A 22,890-nucleotide genomic window follows, 5' to 3' on the forward strand; every position below is an offset into this window, starting at 1 on the left:
TGTACAAAATTATTGATAAATTATATTCAAAATAATACTACGGTAATCCTCAAGGTTCCACTTCCGTCTATCTCTTGAAACATATGTTTCTGTCTAAAGGGAAAAAAACAAGAGTGCTAGCTTATGATCTCCAAATCTTTTATTACTTTAAAATATCTCCTTCAAGATATCACTTTCAAATGTACATACCACCGTTACATGGACATCATGTCCTTGTAATGGTCATATTGAATAGTATGACTTGACATTCTACTTATCAACACACTAAATGCGAGTTAACTCATCTTACTCAAGTGTAGAAATACAACATCTACAGGCAAGCTTCTGAAATGCATATCAATGAACAGGTAATTTTTTTTTTATTCATACATGTACACGATTATAATTTTGATACCTTTGATACAATACTCGGGTGAAAAAGATGTAGGGAAAAGGTACTAGTTTAGTTCTTCTAAGCTATGGTTTTTCAAGACAAAACAAGACAAAGTTGGCATGCAATTCATGGACAATGCATTAATACCTTACACATATAACTTGTTAAATTTGTTTACTCTAATTTGTTTTACCTCAGTTACATGGTAATGTAGTTTTAAGTGACTTTAATTAAAATATAATCATGTCATCACTGGAATAGATGCATTGGATAAAACATTAAGTTCCAGCATGTTAAAAGGACAATTGTAAAGTACTTAGTGGACAAATTGAATAAAAAAACTTACACCTGTTGTTTGAACATAGAGTTGTGAATGAGAGAGTAAAATGTACTATTTCTACTAAGCTATTCTAATAAATGTTCAAGTATAAAACTGCAAAGTACAATCTTTTCCTTTAGTTAAAAACTATATGGTAAACTTCTTACTGGCAAATGTAAAAAATGTATTACACTGTACACTAAACCTGACTATTGGAAATAACATGCAATATTTCTCTCTGCATTCAGGTTACAAGTTCATGAACTTCAAGAAGATCGGTGACCCAATGGATAGAGGTAGAATTGTGCCTCGCCATCAGGCCAGGAGTACAGGTCACCAGATTGACACTTCATGTACTGAAGATATACATTTTAACCTTCAACAGAGGCTACCTGTAGTTATTTAAAAAAAAATAGTATTTGGAAGTTTGACTATTTTTTTACACAATTCAAATTATTACATTTTAATCAACAAAACTTGCTGGATTGTTTCCACGATATTTTATATTATATGAAATCATTTACTCATGTACATGTCTTGACATTTTCTCATTAAAGTAAGGGGGGTGGATTACTAGGGCAATGACAAGGAATCTGATCTGTTCTTGCAAAATACACAAGAACCCTCACTTTGTATTTTTTCATAGCAAATAGAATTCATCATTTCATAGTTCATAAATTAAATATAAAGTTATGTTTTATACAAGGATTTTTGTATTTGCTTTTGTGTTTTACTTTGTTTTGACAATACAATTACTTGCCCATTACCTGTACCTTTTCATAAATTATCTTTACTTCAATTTTGTTTCTCAATGGATGAATTTAATCTAATTTTATTCTGCATTATAATCAAGGGTGGTTCTTGACAATTCCATTTAGTTCTGTATGACCATCCTATTTAATTTTCATCTCTGAAGTTTAATTGTTCAAGCAATTACATAATATTCTCGTTTTATTGGAATTAAATGAATTAATGGAATTCAAATCTGCAATTTACCTTTTGATACAGCAAATAAACTCTTGTGAAAAAAACTTGATTGTGTCACATTTTCTTTTGTTCACTTGTACATGTTTTTAAAATGTCATTATATTGCAATAAAAAAAATCACATTGAAAACAATCACGCAGGCTTTTGCTTTCTGATAAAACAAATACCCACCCCCTCTCCTAACAATTGAATAAATAGAAATTAAAATATGATTGAAAAAGTCCCTAACAATTGAATATATAGAAATTTAAAAAATACAATTGAAAAAACAGAGAAAGAAATGAGGGAAAGAGAATAAGTGCTGAAAAGTATACCAACATTCAACAAGATGAAAAGTTTTGGGAAGGTTAGGCCTACAGCTAAGAATTACTAGTAATTAAATTATTCCCATGCTTCATCATACACAAAGCACATCTACTATGTGTAGGGGGGTAGTAACAGAAAAATTATTTTGCCCCCCCCCCCCTCCTTTCGGGCTGGGATCAGCTGACGAGCAGAAAAAAAAATTACTTTTTTTGGGGGGGGGGGGTCTGCCTCCCCCGTGGCGCTGCCACTGGTTCTCAATTCTCATTTTTTTTGCAAATTCAAATTTAATCCTCAGGTCTTTGATACCCATATTTCCTAGAATCAGTAGGAGCCAATTTAAACAAGGAGAAATTTTGTACCAAATTGAGATGTGATCGTCATGATCACCAGTGAAAGAGCCGTTTCTGAGTATCCATTTGCCTATTGAATCAACATATTTCGGTGTAAAAAAATCAACTAAATTACGATTGAATCATGTCAGCTACAATTCAAAACATGTTTGCACGGAATCACAGTAATAAAAACATTTTCTTTGGAACCATTCAGCAAATCTGGAAACAAACACGGCGATGTCTTAATTTACATATTTTACTTACACAAGAAGCTACATGTGGGTCCGAAGTGAAAGATAATGGAAAATTAGCGAGATTTTTCAAACTTAAAAACACTTTCTGCATGGTAATATAGTTCCACATTTTAAAGATAAGGTTTAACTAATTTCAAAATACGAGTATCGGGATAAATCTCCGTACTTACGTTGCTTTGAAAGGGAAAACATCGTGGAGATCCAATCCACCGTTTCACGGACATCGCAGGAAGATTCCCAACTGCGATGGTTCAAAACGCCCGACATCGTGGCTGTTCATGTGCATGTGGATCGCGGCTAACATCCCGTCCGTCTGATACAACGACGGTCTCTTCTCCGGTGTCTCCTTCTTACATACGCGATGAAATGTGATCCACCGTTACAAATTTGACCCGGACATCGCCCAAAACATCGGCGACACTCGATTAATTTAAATGACATTATCATAGGTTTTCAAAGCTAATCTTTTGATGAAAAGTTGCTTACTGCCTGCCCTTTATTTCTGACACATAACTTTGGAAAAAATGATATCTGACTTTTAGTTATTTACCACTTTACCGCCGTTACAGAAAAAAATAAACGCGGACATCGCATGTAACGGTGGTATGCCGAGTTGTAGGAATGATTTATGATATGAAGCCTCTTTTCATTTGCTATCCCATTACTGTTTTGTTATTAAACAAATGTTGCTTTATCAATTATGGCCATTTGAATTTGACTAAGTTTATCTTTTGATTAGATATCTTCAACTGAAAATGACCATTTTGGATGTCACACTTGGTACCCCAAAAAAGAGTCTAGACATCATCATTTAAAGTCTCACCATCAATAATTCTTGCAGTTCAACATTTTTATTTCTGCGTCAAGTAATTGCTTACATAACTGCCTTCCAACAAAACCACATTGCAACATCAAAACACCAAACACATTTTCAGGATAAAGCTAACAATTCATAAGGAACACAAAAAAGTGCTGTTGCCCCAACCCCGTGGAATGACCCACATACTAACCTCGTACAATGTGTGAGTGCCTCTACTAAAGGTATACCAATGCATTACACAGCTTAAAATTTAAAAAATCATTAAAATATCTCTTTTGTGACCAGAAATACTAATATCCATACAGTACACATTGCAATTTAACTTGACTCTTGAGACTTATGAGAGTAATTTTTGTATTCACCAGAGCGCTCGAAAACTTGAATTTTGCGCATATTTTTGTGTACTCCCTCTATTGTTAGAAAGTAATATGGCAAGACAATTGTCATTTTTCAATCTCTTTTTTTTTAATTAAGAAAAAATAAGAAAAAATAATTTTAGAGAATCAATTTTATTCAAGACGTCAAGTGAGTCAAGAGCCAAGTAGGCCTAATTCTAATAAGATGAATAGCTGTAATGGAAACTGACAGTGTAAAAAATCAAGCATTTGTCCAAAAGAAAAAGAGAAAATAAGTCAAACATTGCCAACCTTATTTCCTCACACAGGGAGTAGTAACAGAGAACAGATAAGAATATCATATAACCTTGTTCATAATCTTGAGTGGACCGAGGATACATTATTTTTAGTTCACGGGACTACACACCAGAACACACGTACAGACCAGTTCTTTGCTATTTTATTTATGATGAAAATCAGTCAAAATTACGTAGTTTTAGCACTTATTTTACAAAACAGTAACTTACTCGTATTGTTCTTGTGACATTTCTTGATACTCGCCACATCTTCTGTTGAAATAGGAGTGAAATTCCGTGCCCTTCCTTCCAACTTCCAAAGGGTAGGCACTTAATACTTCAGTTTGAAAGGACACTCGTAAAATGACGTCACTCTCGCCGATGAATATTCATTAGATTGTGGTCGTGTGTGTTCCATACAAACATGCACACAGAAGTGCATGCATGCAGAGAGTTATATGAGAGGAACATTGGCTCCAGAGAGAAGTTGTCAATAACGTGTGTGTACTATTCCATGCTGTCCGTATGGGAGAGAGTGCATGGCAATTCGGTTAAACGAAGTTTCCGATATAAAGAGATAATTACTCAATGTACAGTAGACGTATACTGTAATAGAGGCAAATGTCAGATCAGGGGAGGCTGGAGTACAATCAGGTTTTCTTTTTGTAAGGGAAGAATAGTGTATAATTATAGCCAATTGATCTAAGTAAGGGAAGTGAACAATAATGTTTTTTAAAAAGAATGGAATATACCTGCATGGTGAAGCCAATTTGAAAGGAGGTGAGGCAAGTTCCAATGGAGGTTATTAAAAAAAATAAACTGTACAACACATTATAGTGAAGCCAGTTTAAAAGGAGGTGAGGCAGGTTTCAATGGAGGTTTTTTATAAAGAATAAACGGTACCACACATTATGGTGACGCCAGTTTAAATGGAGGTGAGAAAAGTTTCAATGGAGGTTTTTTCAAAAGAAACTGTACCACACATATCATGGTGAAGCCAGTTTAAAAGGAGGCGAGGCAAGTTTCAATGGAGGATTTATAACTGTACTCTGAATTATGGTGAAGCCAATTTAAAAGCAGGTGAGGCAAGTTTCAATGGAGGTTTTTTCAAAAGAATAAACTGTACCACACATATCATGGTGAAGCCAGTTTAAAAGGAGGCGAGGCAAGTTTCAATGGAGGATTTATAACTGTACTCTGAATTATGGTGAAGCCAATTTAAAAGCAGGGAGGCAAGTTTCAATGGAGGTTTTTTAAAAAGAATAAACTGTACCACACATATCATGGTGAAGCCAGTTTAAAAGGAGGCGAGGCAAGTTTCAATGGAGGTTTTTATAACTGTACTCTGAATTATGGTGAAGCCAATTTTAGCCACTACTTGATGAAGTCATGTTGCCTTGTCAAGCTAGATCTAATAAAGCATTATCTCCTTTGATGGTGCGTCACCATTCACATTATGCAACTACAGGTGAAGATCAAATCTGTGATTGTTTCTCTTTCATGTTATTAACAATTTATTTTATATTATAGCAAGATTGGTATTTTTACAAGCATTCTTTCTGATGAAATTAATTTATACCCTGGGACACTGTTTGTGACTTTTTCTCGTAGATGTATTCAATGCCTATGCAATATTTGTAAACATGTATTTTTTAAAGGCAGTTGGCAGCTGAATGTTATAGTTGTGAAACAGTACTAAATTACTCCATAACAGTATCTCTTGTAAAAATATTTGATTTTTGGCTGTTCAGTGGCCGGGGGGAGTTGATTCCCCCCCCCCCCCGAGACCTTGGTTGCCGATGGCGCAAGTGCCACAATAATTTGCATGCTGGTATTGTGCGATGTAATCAACAAGGCTGTAGGATAAAATTTTCCAAAATAAGGAGATTTTATTTTATATAAATTAATTATGCTAATTTATGCATAAATTATACTTCTTGTTCTAATTCACTAAATAATAAAGCTCCTTGAATGCTAAGTTTTGGTAAAATTATTCTTTGTAGCATTCTTAACAATCTCGATTGGAAAAAATTGTTTTGGAAATCAATTTCTATTGTATTTTATTGTTTTATGAATTTCTTATGTATTTCTCTGATTTTCAACCTTTTGTTTTTCTTTGTTTTTCCACCAGATTTATTGCACAACCTTTTTGAAGCATAATTATGCTAAAATCAATTTATTTCAGCTGTTTAAAGTATAAATAATCATATCTTTATGACTAAGATGAGAAAACTCAATTTGCATTGAATTTGTATACAAAATCATGTTTTGGCACAATTTTTGGTCAGACATGCACTTATAAAATGTTGCGTAATTTCAGAACCGCGTACATGGGCTTCGTAAATTTGGTCTCAAGATGCGCAAGACTTTTAAGTATAAACTCTGCAATGGCGTGGTCAAAATTCGCGCGGTGGGGTGGAATTATCGCAGAAAATGTTGAGGGGGGAGTTGATTCAACCCTCCCCTCAGCCTGTTTTGGGTTAAGAATAGTTGCTCTAATCAACTTGAGACTTAGTCTAAGTGTGTATAATTGAGTACAGATGATCTGATCAGATTTTGGGGTTAAGAGTCAATGACTCAATACATGATATATCCTATTCTTGCTGTTATTCAGTTAAGAATCATTTGTGGGATCAAATTCAAAATTAAGGTAAGGTTCTGATTATATTGCAAGATTACAGATATGCAGTCGTTATATAAATTCAAACAGTTCATTTTCACATCATCTGTACAATTGTCAATAGGATGAAATTCAAGCTTGGTTCCTGAATGCACATTTAATGCAGATAATCTCTGTAAATAGTTGTAGTTCAGTTCATAGGTCACAGGCATCAGTATACTTGTATACCCAAAATATCTCCTATTCCCATGTCTTATAGAATCATTTGAGGGTTCTACTTCCAATATGGCTTATCTGTGCATATCGCTGGTGAAATATTAGCCCATGAGGTCAAAGTTCATGGTATAACAGTCATGTCCTCAAAAAGCATATTTCATCCAAGTGATAGTTGTGACTACAGAGGTTTTGAATATTCAATGACCTTGATGAAGACAAAAGCACAAGCCACGGGAGGATTTGGATGATTCTGACCAATTAGCTCATTAGCATCAGAGATGCCAAGTTCAAAGACCAGCTATGCGTGAGATTTTCTTTGAATCTGAGTGAGATCACAGACATTGTGTACAATGTATATGGGGATAGGCTGTGATAGTTGCGTGAGACAGAGATTTGACGGGATGAACAAGAGTCCAAAATGCTCGAGTCTCACGCATAATGCATGAGACTTGGTAGCTCTGTAGCATAGGGACCTGCACTCTGACTGATAACTTTTTAATCTCCTCAAATCTTTGAAAGGATCAATTTGAAAATTACCTCTTGTGTTAGTGAAGGTTTTAAGTCAAATTTCTATTGTCGGCAAGGTCATGTTAAAAATGTAAATATATAATGTATTCTTGGTCTAGCAAAGACAGTGCCATAAGTTTTGACTGCATGTATTTGAGAATCCATCTAGTTAGTCATAAAACATCAACTAATTGTATCCATTCAACTTAGGGTTCCTTAGGATACTTGCAAATGTTAACCTGTGTAAATAATGATACATTGTTTGTTGCATTAATCGGCATTGAGGCTGATCAATAAGTATTTGATGCAAGACTAAATGACCTTTGTGTTTTATTCAGTATTGTTAAAATGTCTCATATCATTCTGAACATAATTTGCCACAATTTTTGCTGCCCACATAACAGTCATTGTAGATGTTTGTGCATAAACTTGATTAGAATGCATGCCATTAGCACACAGTACTTGCCAACTTTTAGTATCTTATCATCTTTTATCATGATCCTAGGCCTGCCAGTACTGAAAATAAACGTATTTTAAACTGTATTATAGTGTATATTTTTATTTACTCAAACTGCAGTTAATACTTGCTGTTAACTATTGTAATTATCACTTGTTCTTTTTAACAGCAAGAGTATGTTGCTATATGTGTCCAGACACCCCAATACCAACAGTAAATACATTGATTTAAAGATTCTCATTGATCTTGAACAATCACATCCTAAGCTGTAAAATGATTTATCTTGATAATATTGATCAATAATATCCCTCGCTAGTACTTGATTGAATGCAGAAGAAGTTTGGTGAGAGCTTCAAATAAGAGAACAAGATATGGGGTTCACTTAAGCATGCGATGTGTAATATGTAGTTCAACTACTTAGCAGTGAGCAAAACACGGATATCGAAGTCTTGTATTTTGTCTTCAACTTTTACAACCTCACATTTTGACAGTATGAAGAAAAAAATATTTTTTGGATAACCCAATGTTCTAATATACGTTTGGAAAACCGAATTACCATTTTGGTTATTTTCTACGAACCTTCACTGGCAACTTATTGTTGATATTTGGGTGGCTGGCCAAATTTCGTTATGTTGAGAAAAAATATCAAAGAGCATATGAAAAAAAAACATTTATGTAAAACAGCTTGCCTAGCTGCTAGTATTTTCGTCTCTTGCACTATTTCATGTTACTCTGATAGATTTCATGTTGTTACACAAAATGGGGTTTAGTATTCAGAACAACCCTTAACTTTGCCTCAACCACAACAGTACTTGCCAAACTGGATAAATCAACATTATCAAGCTGTGTAGAAGAACTTCATGATCATATAGATACCATTAAGTGCATACATATGTAATGTCTTTCAAGCTGTATGACATAGATTTTCTTTTCCATCCAATATCAGCTTCTATATGTTTTAAGCTTAGTATTTATTGTCATGTTGGCAAATTGTGAAATAGTTCATGTTGAAATATGTTGTATAACCTGTCATGCAGTTTTAATGTTATTTTTTAAGAAAATATTCTGTCATCATTTTCAGTACATATACAAGGTTTAAAAACTGTATCTTATAAAAGTTTATTCAATGTATGCCTTTACCAAAGTTGGCCATAAGCACAGTGGGTACGAACTATCACTGATGACAACAGAGCAATCGCTCAAAATATATGTATAGCCTTATAAATGTGCAAGTCAATAAAATCTACTATGACTACATAGTTTTTCTTTGTGCAACACAGTCATATTTCATTTGGATGAATTAAAAATTGAGTGGTGTGTTGGGGTAATGCTATGGTAACTGCAGTTCTGTTGTACTCTGACGGTTGGTGTTGTAATGATGTGATTGCCAGTGTGTGGACGTCATGTTGTAAGAGAAAGTTAAAGTGAGTGTTTGCTTTGAAATGGACTCAACCCATGAAAGTTCAACTTTGTGCTGCAGAAACTGGTGTGGTAGTGGGATAATAATGATGATGAGGAACAGGGTACCCCAGTATTCAATGCTATTCTTAAAGCCACAATTTTAAGTATATTTTACTCAGTATTTTGCTAGAGTAAAATACTTATCCATCGTTGGTATTCAATTGCATTTTTTTGGCTAAGTATTTTGCCTAAATGTAAGTCGGCCATCTACTAGACTTAAGTCTGCATATCCAAAAATGAAACGCACAGAAATTCATTCATACATTTGGCACTATTTGGATAAAAATTTATAACATCACAATGGGTATTAGTATTTATCTCATTTTGGATAAGGTAAATTCTGAGATCTGATCTGCATGCAAGTTTAAGCATTTTGTTAAGCCAGCCAAATTGCTAAGTAAAATACTAATAAAATCAAAACTTAGAAATTAAAAGGCGGCCAAGGTATTATTTTTTCTCCAGAGGACATGTACAGATTTCTTGTTGACAAAGGATGACATGATTATTTTGCATAACCTGGCTTATAAAAAAATATATTATGTATATTCCATTTCAGTGATAATTGGATTTTTGAGAAGGGGATTTTTACGTATTGGGGGAATGGAAAAGTTTGCTTCTACATAAAATCCATTCCATTCCTCACCTCTCAAGTTGGCTTTACCATCATTTGAAGTACAGTTTATTCTTTTTCAAAAACCTCCATTGAAACCTGCCTCACCTCCTTTTAAATTGGCTTCACCATCATTTGTAGTAGTTATAAAAAACTCCATTGGAACTTGCCTCACCTCCTTTTAAATTGGCTTCACCATCATTTGTAGTACAGTTATAAAAACCTCCATTAAAACTTGCCTCACCTCCTTTAAAATTGGTTTCACCATAATACCAGTACAGTTTTTTCTTTTTAAAAACCTCCATTGAAACTTGCCTCACCTCCTTTTAAATTGGCTACACCATAATTTGTTCTTTTTTAAAAACCTCCACTGAAACCTGCCTCGCCTCCTTTTAAACTGGCTTCACCATGATATGTGTGGTACATTTATTCTTTTTAAAAAACCTCCATTGAAACTTGCCTCACCTCCTTTCAAACTGGCGTCACCATAATGTGTGGTACCCTTTATTCTTTTTAAAAAACCTACATTGAAACCTGCCTGACCTCCATTTAAATTGGCTTCACCATAATTTAGAGTACAGTTATAAAACCTCCATTGAAACTTGCCTCACCTCCTTTAAAATTGGTTTCACCATAATACCAGTACAGTTTTTTCTTTTTAAAAACCTCCATTGAAACTTGCCTCACCTCCTTTTAAATTGGCTTCACCATTATGTGTGGTACAGTTTATTCTTTAAAAAAAAAACCTCCATTGAAAATTGCCTCACCTCCATTTAAACTGGCGTCACCATAATGTGTGGTACCCTTTATTCTTTTTAAAAAACCTACATTGAAACCTGCCTGACCTCCATTTAAATTGGCTTCACCATAATTTAGAGTACAGTTATAAAACCTCCATTGAAACTTGCCTCACCTCCTTTTAAACTGGCTTCACCATGATATGTGTGGTACAGTTTCTTTTGAAAAAACCTCCATTGAAACTTGCCTCACCTCCTTTTAAACTGGCTTCACTATAATGTGTTGTACAGTTTATTTTTTTAATAACCTCCATTGAAACTTGCCTCACCTCCTTTCAAATTGGCTTCACCATGCAGGTATATTCCATTCTTTTTAAAAAACATTATTGTTCACTTCCCTTACTTAGATCAATTGGCTATAATTATACACTATTCTTCCCTTACAAAAAGAAAACCTGATTGTACTCCAGCCTCCCCTGATCTGACATTTGCCTCTATTACAGTATACGTCTACTGTACATAGAGTAATTATCTCTTTATATCGGAAACTTCGTTTAACCGAATTGCCATGCACTCTCTCCCATGCGGACAGCATGGAATAGTACACACACGTTATTGACAACTTCTCTCTGGAGCCAATGTTCCTCTCATATAACTCTCTGCATGCATGCACTTCTGTGTGCATGTTTGTATGGAACACACACGACCACAATCTAATGAATATTCATCGGCGAGAGTGACGTCATTTTACGAGTGTCCTTTCAAACTGAAGTATTAAGTGCCTACCCTTCCAAAGACGAGGCTGTTGTCCGATAGTCTTCGCAAACAGGCGCTTGTTAAAAAAAATATCTCACTTCCAAAAATTCCTCCTTATAAAATTTCCCCTTGACTTGGTTGTATGCATAGGCGGATCCAGGGGGGGAAGGGGCCCGCCCTCCCCTCCCCCCCCCCACCTATTAGAGGAGCCCCCCCAAAAAAAATAAAAAGGAAAGAAAGCAAATAGGGGGAAAAGAGAGGAGAAAAAAGAGGAGGAAGACGATAACAAAAAGATATTGAGGGGAATTACGTCACTTTATAAAATTTTCGGTCGCGCTTCTCGCTCGCATTGCCTGCTAGGTGATTTACATAACTTGTTCAATATGGAGCTTAAATATCAAGTTTGGAAGTCAATATACAAAACATATTTCACCTCGGAAATATATTATTTTGTGTGATTTACAAATTGATATTTTTAGATAAAGTGCTCTGTATAAATTGCAGTTTTATTGTCACAATATTAGTATTTTTTGCTCGCGCTGCACGCTTGGCGCAAATTTTGATTGATCAGGTACTAATTATTTTCGTGTATTCCATAAAGTTGTCAAAATATCCCTTTTCAGGTGTCAGGTAGGGCAGGTAGCGCTGCACGCTCGCATTTATATTGCGAGTTATGTGTCAAGTATGCACAACAAACTACTTAAAATCCCATTTTCACGACAGTTTATCAAAAATTTCGGCTTTCGATTTGCACTCACATTAATTCAGCGCCCTCATTATGCATTAATAAATAAGATGTCAATTTAATAATTGAATTGTCGCTTTTGTTTCATCTCGCGCTTAATTAGCAAGAGGAATAGAAAGATGACATGTCCTATGCCTAAGGATGTATGTAAAAACTCAAAGTAATAAAATATCAGCTCTTTATCAAAGGAAACCAAAACCCAAGAAGAGAATTAGTAATCTTATTGGAAAAAGTAAAATGAGAGGAACAATTTAAGAAAAAAGATTCATCAAAATCGGGAAATAAGCAAGTTATATATGGGAGTTTGAAAACTCTTGTTGTACTTTTTATATGGGTATCCTCAGAATGGCTGATTTTGTGGACAACTCTCCATTTGTTTTGCCAATTTTCAGATTTTCCTCATTATCTTTCAAATTGCATCTTGCCTCCTTCTGAGCACAACATATCTGTCATGGGAAAATATAATCCACACCATATATGTCAAGGTCAGGAAGAGATAATGTGAAATATGTAAAATAACCCGGGGAAAATCTGAAAATATGTGTACTAGAAAACAAATGGAGAGTTGTCCACAAAATCAGCCATATTTGAGGATCCACATAGTAACTACAACAAGACTTTTTAATCGTCCATAACTTGCTTATTTCGTAACCGATTTTGATGAAACTTTTTTTAAATTGTTCCTCTCATTTTACTCTTTCCTTGCTTTTTTCTTTTGTTTTGGTTTCCTTTAAGTGCGATCCATATCCATCTCACAATATTTTCCCGGCAAAAATTGAAGTGCTTGAAATATGCATGGAGCTGATATTCGGACCCCTTTTTAGAACGAAACATCAAATATTTTAAGCTCGCGCATCGCGCTAAGTTGATTTTCAGTGATAGATGCCTTTTTAAAATGCCTTAGATGAGAGGATTAAATCTGAAACACGGCCGCGCAGCTGCTCGCGCTTTGTGCTCACATTACTGTAGGAAGATCCTCTATTACATATCCTTTTCATGATTTACAAAACATGAATAGATCGAGTGTCCCGTTTTTAGGTCTAATTTTCAATTTTTTTCAGCTCGTGCTTCGCGCTCGCATCTATTGTTTAGTTGTATAGCTATCCGTTCACGATATTGATTAAATGTTTCCATTCTTTACGTAGAAATGTCAAAAATTTTCAACTCGCACTTCGCGCTCGCAATATTTGATTATTGAAATATTTAACTACGCATGGCCAAGTGCAAGCAGTCCTTAACATGTAATTAGGCTTACCTTTTCGATCGGTTCAAAAGGTATAGGACTAAACCCCTAACCCCGGACTCTCCTGACAGAGGAATGTCAGAGATGAGTTCATTCAGATTTCAGAAACAAGGAAAAAATGAGATCAAAGTTTACCATCACACAACAACATAACAAAAACACACATAAACAGGGGAAATAGGGGGGGGGCTAGGACTATATAAGCCAAGGGCCTACGTATGCCCCTGCATCTGCAATACCACGTAAGACAACACATTTGTTTGTTTGTTTTTTATCTGCACCCATCTCTGAGCGGACAATAAAGGCGCGTCCTCTTTTTTTTCAATTGAAAAAAAAGTCAATTAATGGATTGAATCAAAATAGTGATCCCGCTATTTTCGATGATCGTAGGATCTGTTCAACCTGAAGAGCAAGTTCATTTGTAATATTTGATAGCTCTCAACTGCTTGCATAATATTGGTGAATCCATTAGATTTGAGTCCAGCGATACACTGTATACAGTTAAGATTTGAAATAAATCCAGACCCTGTGTAATCATGAGTGACCATGCAGCTGAGCTATTATTTGTTAATACCTTCAAGGCAATTTCATTAAATATTAGGACTATATAGGTATCGGTCTCAATTACATTCTATAAGCACGATAAGTTTGTTGGTGTATGTTTCCAGAGAAATGACAAATTTTCGCAAAATAAAAGTCATAAAATTCACATGAACATTTCATTTTGTGTTCAATCGCTCTGCTCACTTGCATCACTGTACAGCTGTATAGGCTATATTGAAAAAGGGGGCAAGTCCTAAACATGAGAAAGGGGTGTGCATGAATAGAGAGGGAGAGAGGAGGGGGGAGAGAGGGAGCTCAAGGATAGGTATAATTTGCCGATTTTTTTTTTTAATTTTCAAATACAACAGAACAAAATAAATAGTCGCATATACTCCAAGGAAATTTGCAATAAAACTTGTATCAAGGTATATAGTCAAGGGTTTGCACAGTAAATTACTTTGAACATGTTGAAAGCTGCAAAAGCCAAAACCATGTCGAGCTATCTCCCGGAGCATTATGCGCTGCGCGCTGCATGAGTGGACCGGTGAACTCCACAGCAGTGTAATTGTTGACGCCCTCTACGTTTACATGCCGCACCAATTTGGGTCCGGTTTGACGTCACATAGCTTAGTTACAGAAAGCGTTTCTACTGATTTCATCACTGAATTGGTTTCTTATACCTCTAAGAATGGTAAGAAATATTGGACTCTTTATATCATCCCTTGTGTGTTTCTACCTTTCATGATTTTCTATTATTCTGTAATTTGTGCTAAAGCGTATCGTATCGAAAAAATATGGACAATGCAAGCTTGAAGTTGAACTTGAAGTTCGCATACCGTCCGGCGTCGTCGGACACGCGATCCGGTCATGCAGATGGATGGTGATGGGGCCGGCCCCGGGCCCGCCGGGCTATCTCGATCTCGATGAAAACTGCCCGGCCGTGCCTAGCCTTGAAGTCTCCGATATTTTTTAATACTTTGACATATATGGCAGTGTATCCTATTGCCGGACACCTTTATTTCAGTGCTTTAAAAATGACAACCAGAGGAAATACAATGAAGAAAAATTATACCTTGCTATTCCAAATATTCTGAAAATTATGAATATGATGAAATTATTTTATATTTTCCAACCGTTTTCTTTGCACCGCACTTGCCGCATACCCCTCCGCGAAAAACAATTATTTTCGTGCGTAACAAATTACATCATAATTCCGGACGCGCGACGGACGGGTAAAAATATTCTTGATTATAATGATGTAAGAAAGAGTTGGTGTGATTTTTTCATGATATATCATCTCATGAGTAAATTCTAAGTTTTTGTTTGCTTTCTTATATCGATTTTGAGCAGATCTTTGTAATAAATTGGTGTTTGCTAACTAATTTCATTTTTTAATTTTTTTTTTGATTGCGTGTTCGATATGGCACTTTCCAGTATTAATGCTCGTTCATATCGTGACCCTCAGTCAAGTTCTCGTGCGCAGACGATCGTTGACGGCTCTCTATCTACCTCGCGCACGGACGGCCGGGGTATACCTTGAGAACTAGCCGTCGACGATCTGATATCGACGGAGCGGACGAGATTGAAATTCGGCGAATCAGGCCCGAAATTAGGTCCGTTTTGCCATCAGAAAATAGATCAATTGGGATCAATTGTTAATGCAAAACTATATTTTAAGCATTTTCTGTCATTTTAGAGAAAAATAAGGTAAAAGTTAGATTTTTTGGCCTTGTTTTTGCAAACTTGTTCTTTGAATTGATCTGTGAAATTGAACTGCGGAAGTCTTACGGTACGAAATTGATTTCGTACGCAGTAACATGCGCGTCCGGAAATATGATAGTGTCCGGTAATACAATACGTTACATATACTTCTTCATCATAGAGCCTTGAACCGCCTGCCATATATGTATAAGAGACTCACCAAAACAAAGATGGATTTCCCAAAGGCCTGAGTACCGCAATTGCTAAATGTTTTTTTATTTGATATTTTACAAGTTCATAACAATGCGTATGAAGGTTTCAAAATTCGATTAATGAAAAGGCGAAAAATTGAGGCAGTGTATACAGCCACACGCGTGTGTCTTTACCATCCAGCCACACGCGTGTGGTTATATCCAGAACACCTATCTGTGGATACCGCCACACGCCGCCAGTAATAACAGTAAAACGCGTATGTAGGTCTGACCGTCTATATCACGATCAAAATAACCTCATTTCTTCATTAAATTCTTACATTCTAAACCCCTTTGATATCCTTAGATCGTTTCAATTTCATTCTCACCGTCTTCTCTCCTTGCTTTTCTTGTCTTGTTACAAACGGTCGTCTGTTTAACAGCAAATTCTCTTTTTCTACTTGTGTCGATTCTGGCTTCCTTCGCGGTGGCAGACCCATACAGCGTTAGCGCAGTGCAGTAGTAGTAGACATACACAGTTTGGGTTTCGTACGTATGCGCGCACGTACGCGCACATAGCCTAGAGTCAGTAGAGAATCGACACAAGTAGAAAAAGTGTGGAAATTTGCTATTTAACAGGCGGCCTTTTGTACCAAGACAAGAAAAAAGAAGACGGTGAGAATGAAATTGAAATGATTTAAAGAAATCAGAGTGGTTTAGAATGTAAGAATTTAATGAAGAAATGAGGTTATTTTGATCGTGATATAGACGGTCAGACCTACATACGCGTTTTACTGTTATTACTGGCGGCGTGTGGCGGTATCCACAGATAGGTGTTCTGGATATAACCACACGCGTGTGGCTGGATGGTAAAGACACACGCGTGTGGCTGTATACACTGCCAAAAATTGAAGGTTTCTTACCAGATCAAACTCGTGTAGACCCCTCAATCTGTTTGTCAACAAAGCAAATACGAGTGGTCTGACCCTTTCTTTTCTTTTCTTTAAAAAAAAAAGAAGGGAATCTTTTTTTCTGTTTCGATCACTGGAATATTGACAATTCAATAACTTTGTTCTTCATTAAATCCGATTTTGATCAAATTTTCAGCATTTTTCTTTGTGAATTTTACTTTGTTTATTGAGATATATGATATTATCATGTTTGTTTGTTTCACAGCCCGGGTTACTAGATTTATTACGAAAGATGAAGCGGAAAGACAAGAGGGAACTGCGTGTTCTGCTCCTAGGTCTGGACAATGCTGGAAAGACGACCATTCTGAAGAAATTAGCGCATGAAGAGGCTCAAAATATCTCGCCCACAGAAGGATTCAACATCAAAAGTGTAGCATCGGGAGGTATAAATTTAAATGTTTGGGATATTGGAGGTAGGTTGGTCATCTTTTCGTATTTTTTTTTTGCTGTTGATGTAGTCTATATGTTGTTTTGTCAGTAAGTCAGCCCACACGTATGCTTTGAAATATATCCACATAAAGCCCTCCACTACTGTATTTATTATTATTTATAAATTGTATTAAAAATTTTTGTTATTTTTATTATTCTTGTTGTTATGATATAAATAGACATTAACTCTGAAAGTTTAAATGAATTCGTGGACAGATTCTGTGGTTTATGTATAACCAAATGTGACACAAATCTGTTTCAGTTGGTATTTAATCAGCTCTTTTCATGCAACAAATGAAATTGATGAAAATGAAATAACTTTCTTCACCACTATTTAGTATGAAAAAGGGCACACAGCAAACATATGAATTATACAGTGTATCCTAATGTAGTTTTTACACTTACTGCCTCTCAATAGACAATAAACACAGGCTAAGACCATGGCTTCAGTTAAACCATGAATCTAATTATCAACCATTAACATGGATACATATTTTTAAAGAGCCGAAGTCTGCTTTAGTATGAATGTATGAAATATAATAACTGCACAGAAGACAGAGCACAACAACCTACATGTACCCCCCCCCCCCCGGTTTTACAAAGATTTAAGTATGACTTACATGTAGAGTCGCACTTTGTAAATGCCTAGTTACTCGCGTTATAAAAGGCATAACCACATTGGTCAGATCATGCAAAGAGGATGCACACTACTGCGTATTGATCAATAAGATTGCCGTATTTCAGAAGTGCGTCGGCATAAAAATTTATGTAGTTAAGTCATACTTACATCTTTGCGAACGCCCCCCCCCCCCCACGTTATGAAAGGCATAACAGCATTGGTCAGATCATGCAAAGAGGATGCGCACTACTGTGTATTGATCAATAAAATTGCGTGTTGTATTTCAGAAATGCGTTGGCATTTAAAAAAATAAATAAATAAAATCTTTGTGAAACACCATGATCACGTATGATTTTGACATCAAAATCTTAACCTCAGGTCAGTCAAGTCATATAATTTCAACAGGCATTTAATTTGAAGGTTAAGTCTCTATTCCATTTTTTCAAGTGGACAGGAACTAAGTAATATGGCTGATGGTTTTTTCCCCCTCAATTTTGTCATTTTCACACCTTTTATTACAGGACAACGGAAACTTAGGCCGTACTGGAAAAATTATTTCCAAAACACAGATGTTTTAATCTATGTGGTAGATAGTGCTGACCATGGAAGATTTGAAGAGACAAGTACGGTAAGTACATCAGGGCCCCGCTGTACAAAGAGTTACGATTGATCCGATCAATCGTAACTCTATGGAAATCTATCAGTGTCATAATTTTTTCTACAGGAAATTTGAAAAATGTCCTTTGTAATCAAAGGAGAACATCACCTGGAGAACATTCCACTTTGTCAAGAAATCAATGAATTTATGGATATGGATTCATATCTAGAATTTTTTTTGAACAAACATGCATTTCATATGTTGACTTGGATGGCTTTCCATAGTTGGGATTGATTGGATCAATCGTAACTCTGTGTACAACGGGGCCCAGGTCCATAAGGCAAATGTTTGCTGTCAATCTTGATAATGCTATGGCCAATCAGCCATTACCTGTGGTGTCTCTTATTGCACAATGACCAATCAATATGGAGTTTTCAACCTTGAAATTAATCACAAATCTTTGTGTGAGAGTGGTGATCCTCTGCCCAATGGGTGATTTCGAGTACGGTGTTGACCTTTTGGTGTTGGTGTTAGGTCAATTTTTACATGATTATAACACCAAACATAAAATGAAGATGGTCCTGAAAAGTAAGTCACTAGTTGTTGAGGTGTTAATAATGTGAACTGGATCAGTTTTGCAAACTGTGAATAAGTTTTGGAGCCAAGGGAAGCAATCCAAATTTCAACACCAACACCAAGGCCAACACCGGACTTGAAATCACCCATTGTTGATTGAGACTGGTTTTAAAGTAAGCTCAGTTCTGTTTTCAAGTTTGACGTCAGTAAGGAAGTGAAGTTTATAATGCAGATAAGTACATGTAGGCCTACTTGTGATTGCTGCACAATAATTGAAGTCACCAAAATTACAATTTATGCCATTCCGACAAAGGTCACATGCACAGAAATGAATGTTTAGGACTGTACTTGTTAAAATTTCTGCCTCAAAAGTTTCTGTTTTTTTATTTATTATCATGTGTGAATTATAGCAGGTATTTAGTTGACCATTATAATATAGGACAATTACATAAAATAATCAACCTGTTTGTACATCGGTGCCAGGTAAAAATGGCAGAGGTAAAATGGCAAAGATAAAAATGGCAGAGGTAAAAATGGCAAAGGTAAAAATGGCAGAGGTAAAAATGGCAAAGGTAAAAATGGCAGAGGTAAAAATGGCAGAGGTAAAATGGCACTTTTACCTCCGCCATTTTTACACCTAGCCTGTACATCTGACCCCCATTTTCTCAAATTTCACTTCACTAAACTTTGAATGTCTTTGACAGATATATGGTACTATACAAATGCTGTGCATTATTATCATAATCATCTTCACCTAAACTGACCAAGTCATGGTCATTTGAGAGCATTACAGACTGTCAAAAGAACAAAAAATCAGATACAGAGAATTTTATGAAGGTCCCTCATATACATACATACTTTATATTTTGATGGAATTGCCCTATATTATTATCTTATATCACCTTTTTTCTGTCACACAGCAACTTTCTGATTTGTTGGACGAAGACGGGTTACAAGGGGTACCTCTATTAGTATACGCCAATAAACAGGATCTTCTCGGTGCTGCATCTCCGGCAGAGATCTCGGATGCGAAAAACCTTGATCTTCAAAGAATACGTGATAGGGCATGGCAAATACAAAGTTGTTCGGCTGTTACGGGAGAGGGTTTAAGCGTAAGTACTCCTTTTTTTTAAAGTGTATCCAGTATGGGTCTGTTCACAAAGTGGAAACCTCTTGGACATATAATTCCTGCATTCCTCTTTAATGAGTAATTCCAGTAGTTGCAGTAAACACTGATTTCATGAGAAAGTCTGTAAAACCAATCTTAATTGTCAGTATATCATCGAGGATCTAGATCTGGTAAAGTTACATAAACTGAACTTTGTGCAATCTTGAAATCTACGCTGAAAATTGTTCACACTGAAGATCACCAACACAGATAGGCACACGTGGGACAGCGTATTATTATTGCTGGAATAAAGACCCGACGGAAGTGACCGAATCCGCGCTTATTTTGCATATTTCTCAGCAATTACACAATTTCTTCCAGAATCCTTTGGCGCATATTTTTTATTCATACAAACACACACTTGGGTGGTCATTATATTAGATTCTGTAAAAAGTCATTTTCAGATCGTTACCAATACTGGAATTCATCTTTAAGGGTCAAGTCCACCCCAACAAAAAGTGGATTTGAATAAAAAGAGAAAAAATCATCAAGCATAACACTGGAAATTTCATCAAAATTGGATGTAAAATGAGGAAGTTATGACATTTTGATAAGTTTCACTTAATTTCACAAAACAGTTACATGCACATCCTGGTCGGTATGCAAATGAGGAGACTATTGATGTCATCCACTCACTATTTCTTTTGTATTTTATGAAAAATGAAACATTCTAATTTTCTTCTCATTGTCAAGTGACACAATGATTAATTCCTCCCTGAACATGTGGAATTAGCATTGTATAATACTATATGGTTCTGTAAAATCTGCCCTTGTTGTCAAATCTGTAAAAAATGAAATAATGTATAATTCAAACAAAAAAAACAACAAAAGAAATAGTAAGTGAGGACACCGTCGACTGTCTCATTTGCATGTCACTGAGTTGTGCATATCACTGTTATGTGAAAAATAAGCAAAACTTTAAAATGTCATTACTTTCTTATTTTACATCCGATTTTGATGAAATTTTCAGTGTTATGCTAGTTTGATTTTTCTCTATGAAAATTACAGTTTTTTGGGGTGGACTTGTTTTTTAATATGAAAATAATCAGGTTATCAGAGGGAAAAAACAAGAGTCTGAGTAAAATCATGTGACAGATAGTGTTTCTTCACTTCTCAAATAATAATGTTTTATGGTCAAAAGATACCTTTTATTTCCAATTGGAAGAGAGAATTTCAACATATCCAAATTTATTTTCGTATTGTAATACTCGACCATAATTTTAAATGCATTTCATGTTTTGTAAAGTAAATTAGCCATTGACAACACTTGAATCGCAAAACAGAATTTTACATATTCTTTACAATAACGTGGTTGGATTTTGTCAATCATGATTCGGTGGTCTGAAAGTTGTGAATTTTTCCTCAAATTTTGTTCATATGCTTGTTCAAAATTTTACCTGGTGTGACCAGGTCTAGAGATGACCGTTATTGTTAGACCCCATATTCATTATACCTCTTAAAACTAGTTTACTGGAAACTGGTTCAGGAAGATCGCTCTGCGAGCGTTCCGACATGATCACCTGAAAGTGGTTTTCAAAAGCGCTTCACGTAAAGCTGTCTTGTTGCTTCAAGAATGTTTCCCAGGAAACATGCGCAGTGTGGAATAGCGCACTCAAAATGTGCAAAGATCTCTTCTTGTAGAAGGGTTGTGTTCTCACTTATGCTAAAACCAGGCAAACCAATCTTGAAAACTATGTCTGGTTTGGAACATCGCTTCCAAGACCGCTTCAAGTATTCCTATTACACGTTAAACTAGTTTTAGGATGATAATGAGAACAGGGTCTTAGACAAAATGAAAGAGAAATTTCTTATTTTTTCTCAAAATGACAGAATTTTTGAAAAGTGACATACCTTGTCTTTAGTGTGTGCATGGCTAGACAGATGGATTAATTTTTACACAGAAAGTAGTTAATGGTGCTTGGTGATATTTCAGTATTATCGAAATTATGTCATCTAGAAAAAATATTGAATGTTTGATAATGGTTTTATGATTGTGTTGATATATCACGATAAAATGATATGACCAAAATATGTTATTATGAAAAGTTAATTGCTATCTTGCAGTGGAGCACTGAAGGTAATAAAGAAAACCACCCGACTGACCCAACTTACCGTTTGGGAGCCTATGAGGGCAACGAAACAATTTTTTTTAGTAGGCTCACTGTAAGTACAGCTGTATTGTTAAGAGGATATGCCATGTGACATCTAAGCCCTGTAACATAAAGATACTACAAATTGCAAAATTAAGCATTATTTTAAGTCTCTGGCAATCCATGTTCAAAATGATACCGGTACAATCAATCACAAATGGTTAGTGTAGCTCTCTCCGTTATACCCTTTGATGAATCAATGATTGTAGTAATGCATTTATATTGCTTTTTTCTTCTTTTCTACAGAAAGGTATGGAGTGGGTTATGAAGAACATGAAGAAGTAAGAGAGCTAACAATCATCCTAAGCTAAAGGCTATAAGTAGAGAGTGTGAAGGAGGTCGTAATTCATCAGTAAACTGACCATTGCAGGATTGGATTTATTCACACTTGTTGATATATCACACTATATTTACATTTTCCACCAAGGGGTTGTGATTTTCATGCTTCTTGATATATATATATATATATATATATATATATATATATATATATATATATATATATATATAGGAGCTTGCATACATTCCCCCTGGTGTAAACGGGTTTTGCGTCCATACTAGATGATTTAT

At 35.5% G+C, this 22,890-nt stretch overlaps 2 protein-coding genes across 2 annotated transcripts in view; one reads left to right on the plus strand and one right to left on the minus strand.

Moving 5' to 3' along the window:
- Positions 1–11,480, minus strand: part of LOC121424899 (MICOS complex subunit MIC60-like) — a 35,403-nt gene extending 23,923 nt beyond the window's left edge. The window contains exons 1-2 of the mRNA XM_041620764.1: positions 11,418–11,480; positions 4,254–4,335 (exon numbers count right to left, since the gene is read on the minus strand). Of these exons, the coding sequence (XP_041476698.1) occupies positions 4,254–4,292 (39 nt within the window). The 5' untranslated portion in view covers positions 4,293–4,335; positions 11,418–11,480. The remainder of the gene's footprint in view (positions 1–4,253; positions 4,336–11,417) is intronic.
- A 3,023-nt stretch (positions 11,481–14,503) lies between these two features.
- Positions 14,504–22,643, plus strand: LOC121425723 (ADP-ribosylation factor-like protein 3). Its single transcript, XM_041621892.1, has 5 exons — positions 14,504–14,608; positions 16,986–17,193; positions 18,350–18,456; positions 19,923–20,114; positions 22,567–22,643. The coding sequence occupies exons 1-5, from the start codon at positions 14,606–14,608 to the stop codon at positions 22,603–22,605; spliced, it is 549 nt and encodes a 182-aa protein (XP_041477826.1). The 5' UTR covers positions 14,504–14,605; the 3' UTR covers positions 22,606–22,643.
- Positions 22,644–22,890: the final 247 nt, after the last annotated feature.

Source organism: Lytechinus variegatus, chromosome 12 (assembly GCF_018143015.1).
Source record: "Lytechinus variegatus isolate NC3 chromosome 12, Lvar_3.0, whole genome shotgun sequence".
NCBI classification, from domain to species: Eukaryota; Metazoa; Echinodermata; class Echinoidea; order Temnopleuroida; family Toxopneustidae; genus Lytechinus; species Lytechinus variegatus.

Bases quoted from the DNA above. Each gene is read 5' to 3' on its own strand.
- LOC121425723 (XM_041621892.1), top strand. The intron at 18,457-19,922 runs GTAAGTACATCA...TCTGTCACACAG, and splicing joins GATTTGAAGAGACAAGTACG to CAACTTTCTGATTTGTTGGA. The intron at 20,115-22,566 runs GTAAGTACTCCT...TCTTTTCTACAG, and splicing joins TTACGGGAGAGGGTTTAAGC to AAAGGTATGGAGTGGGTTAT.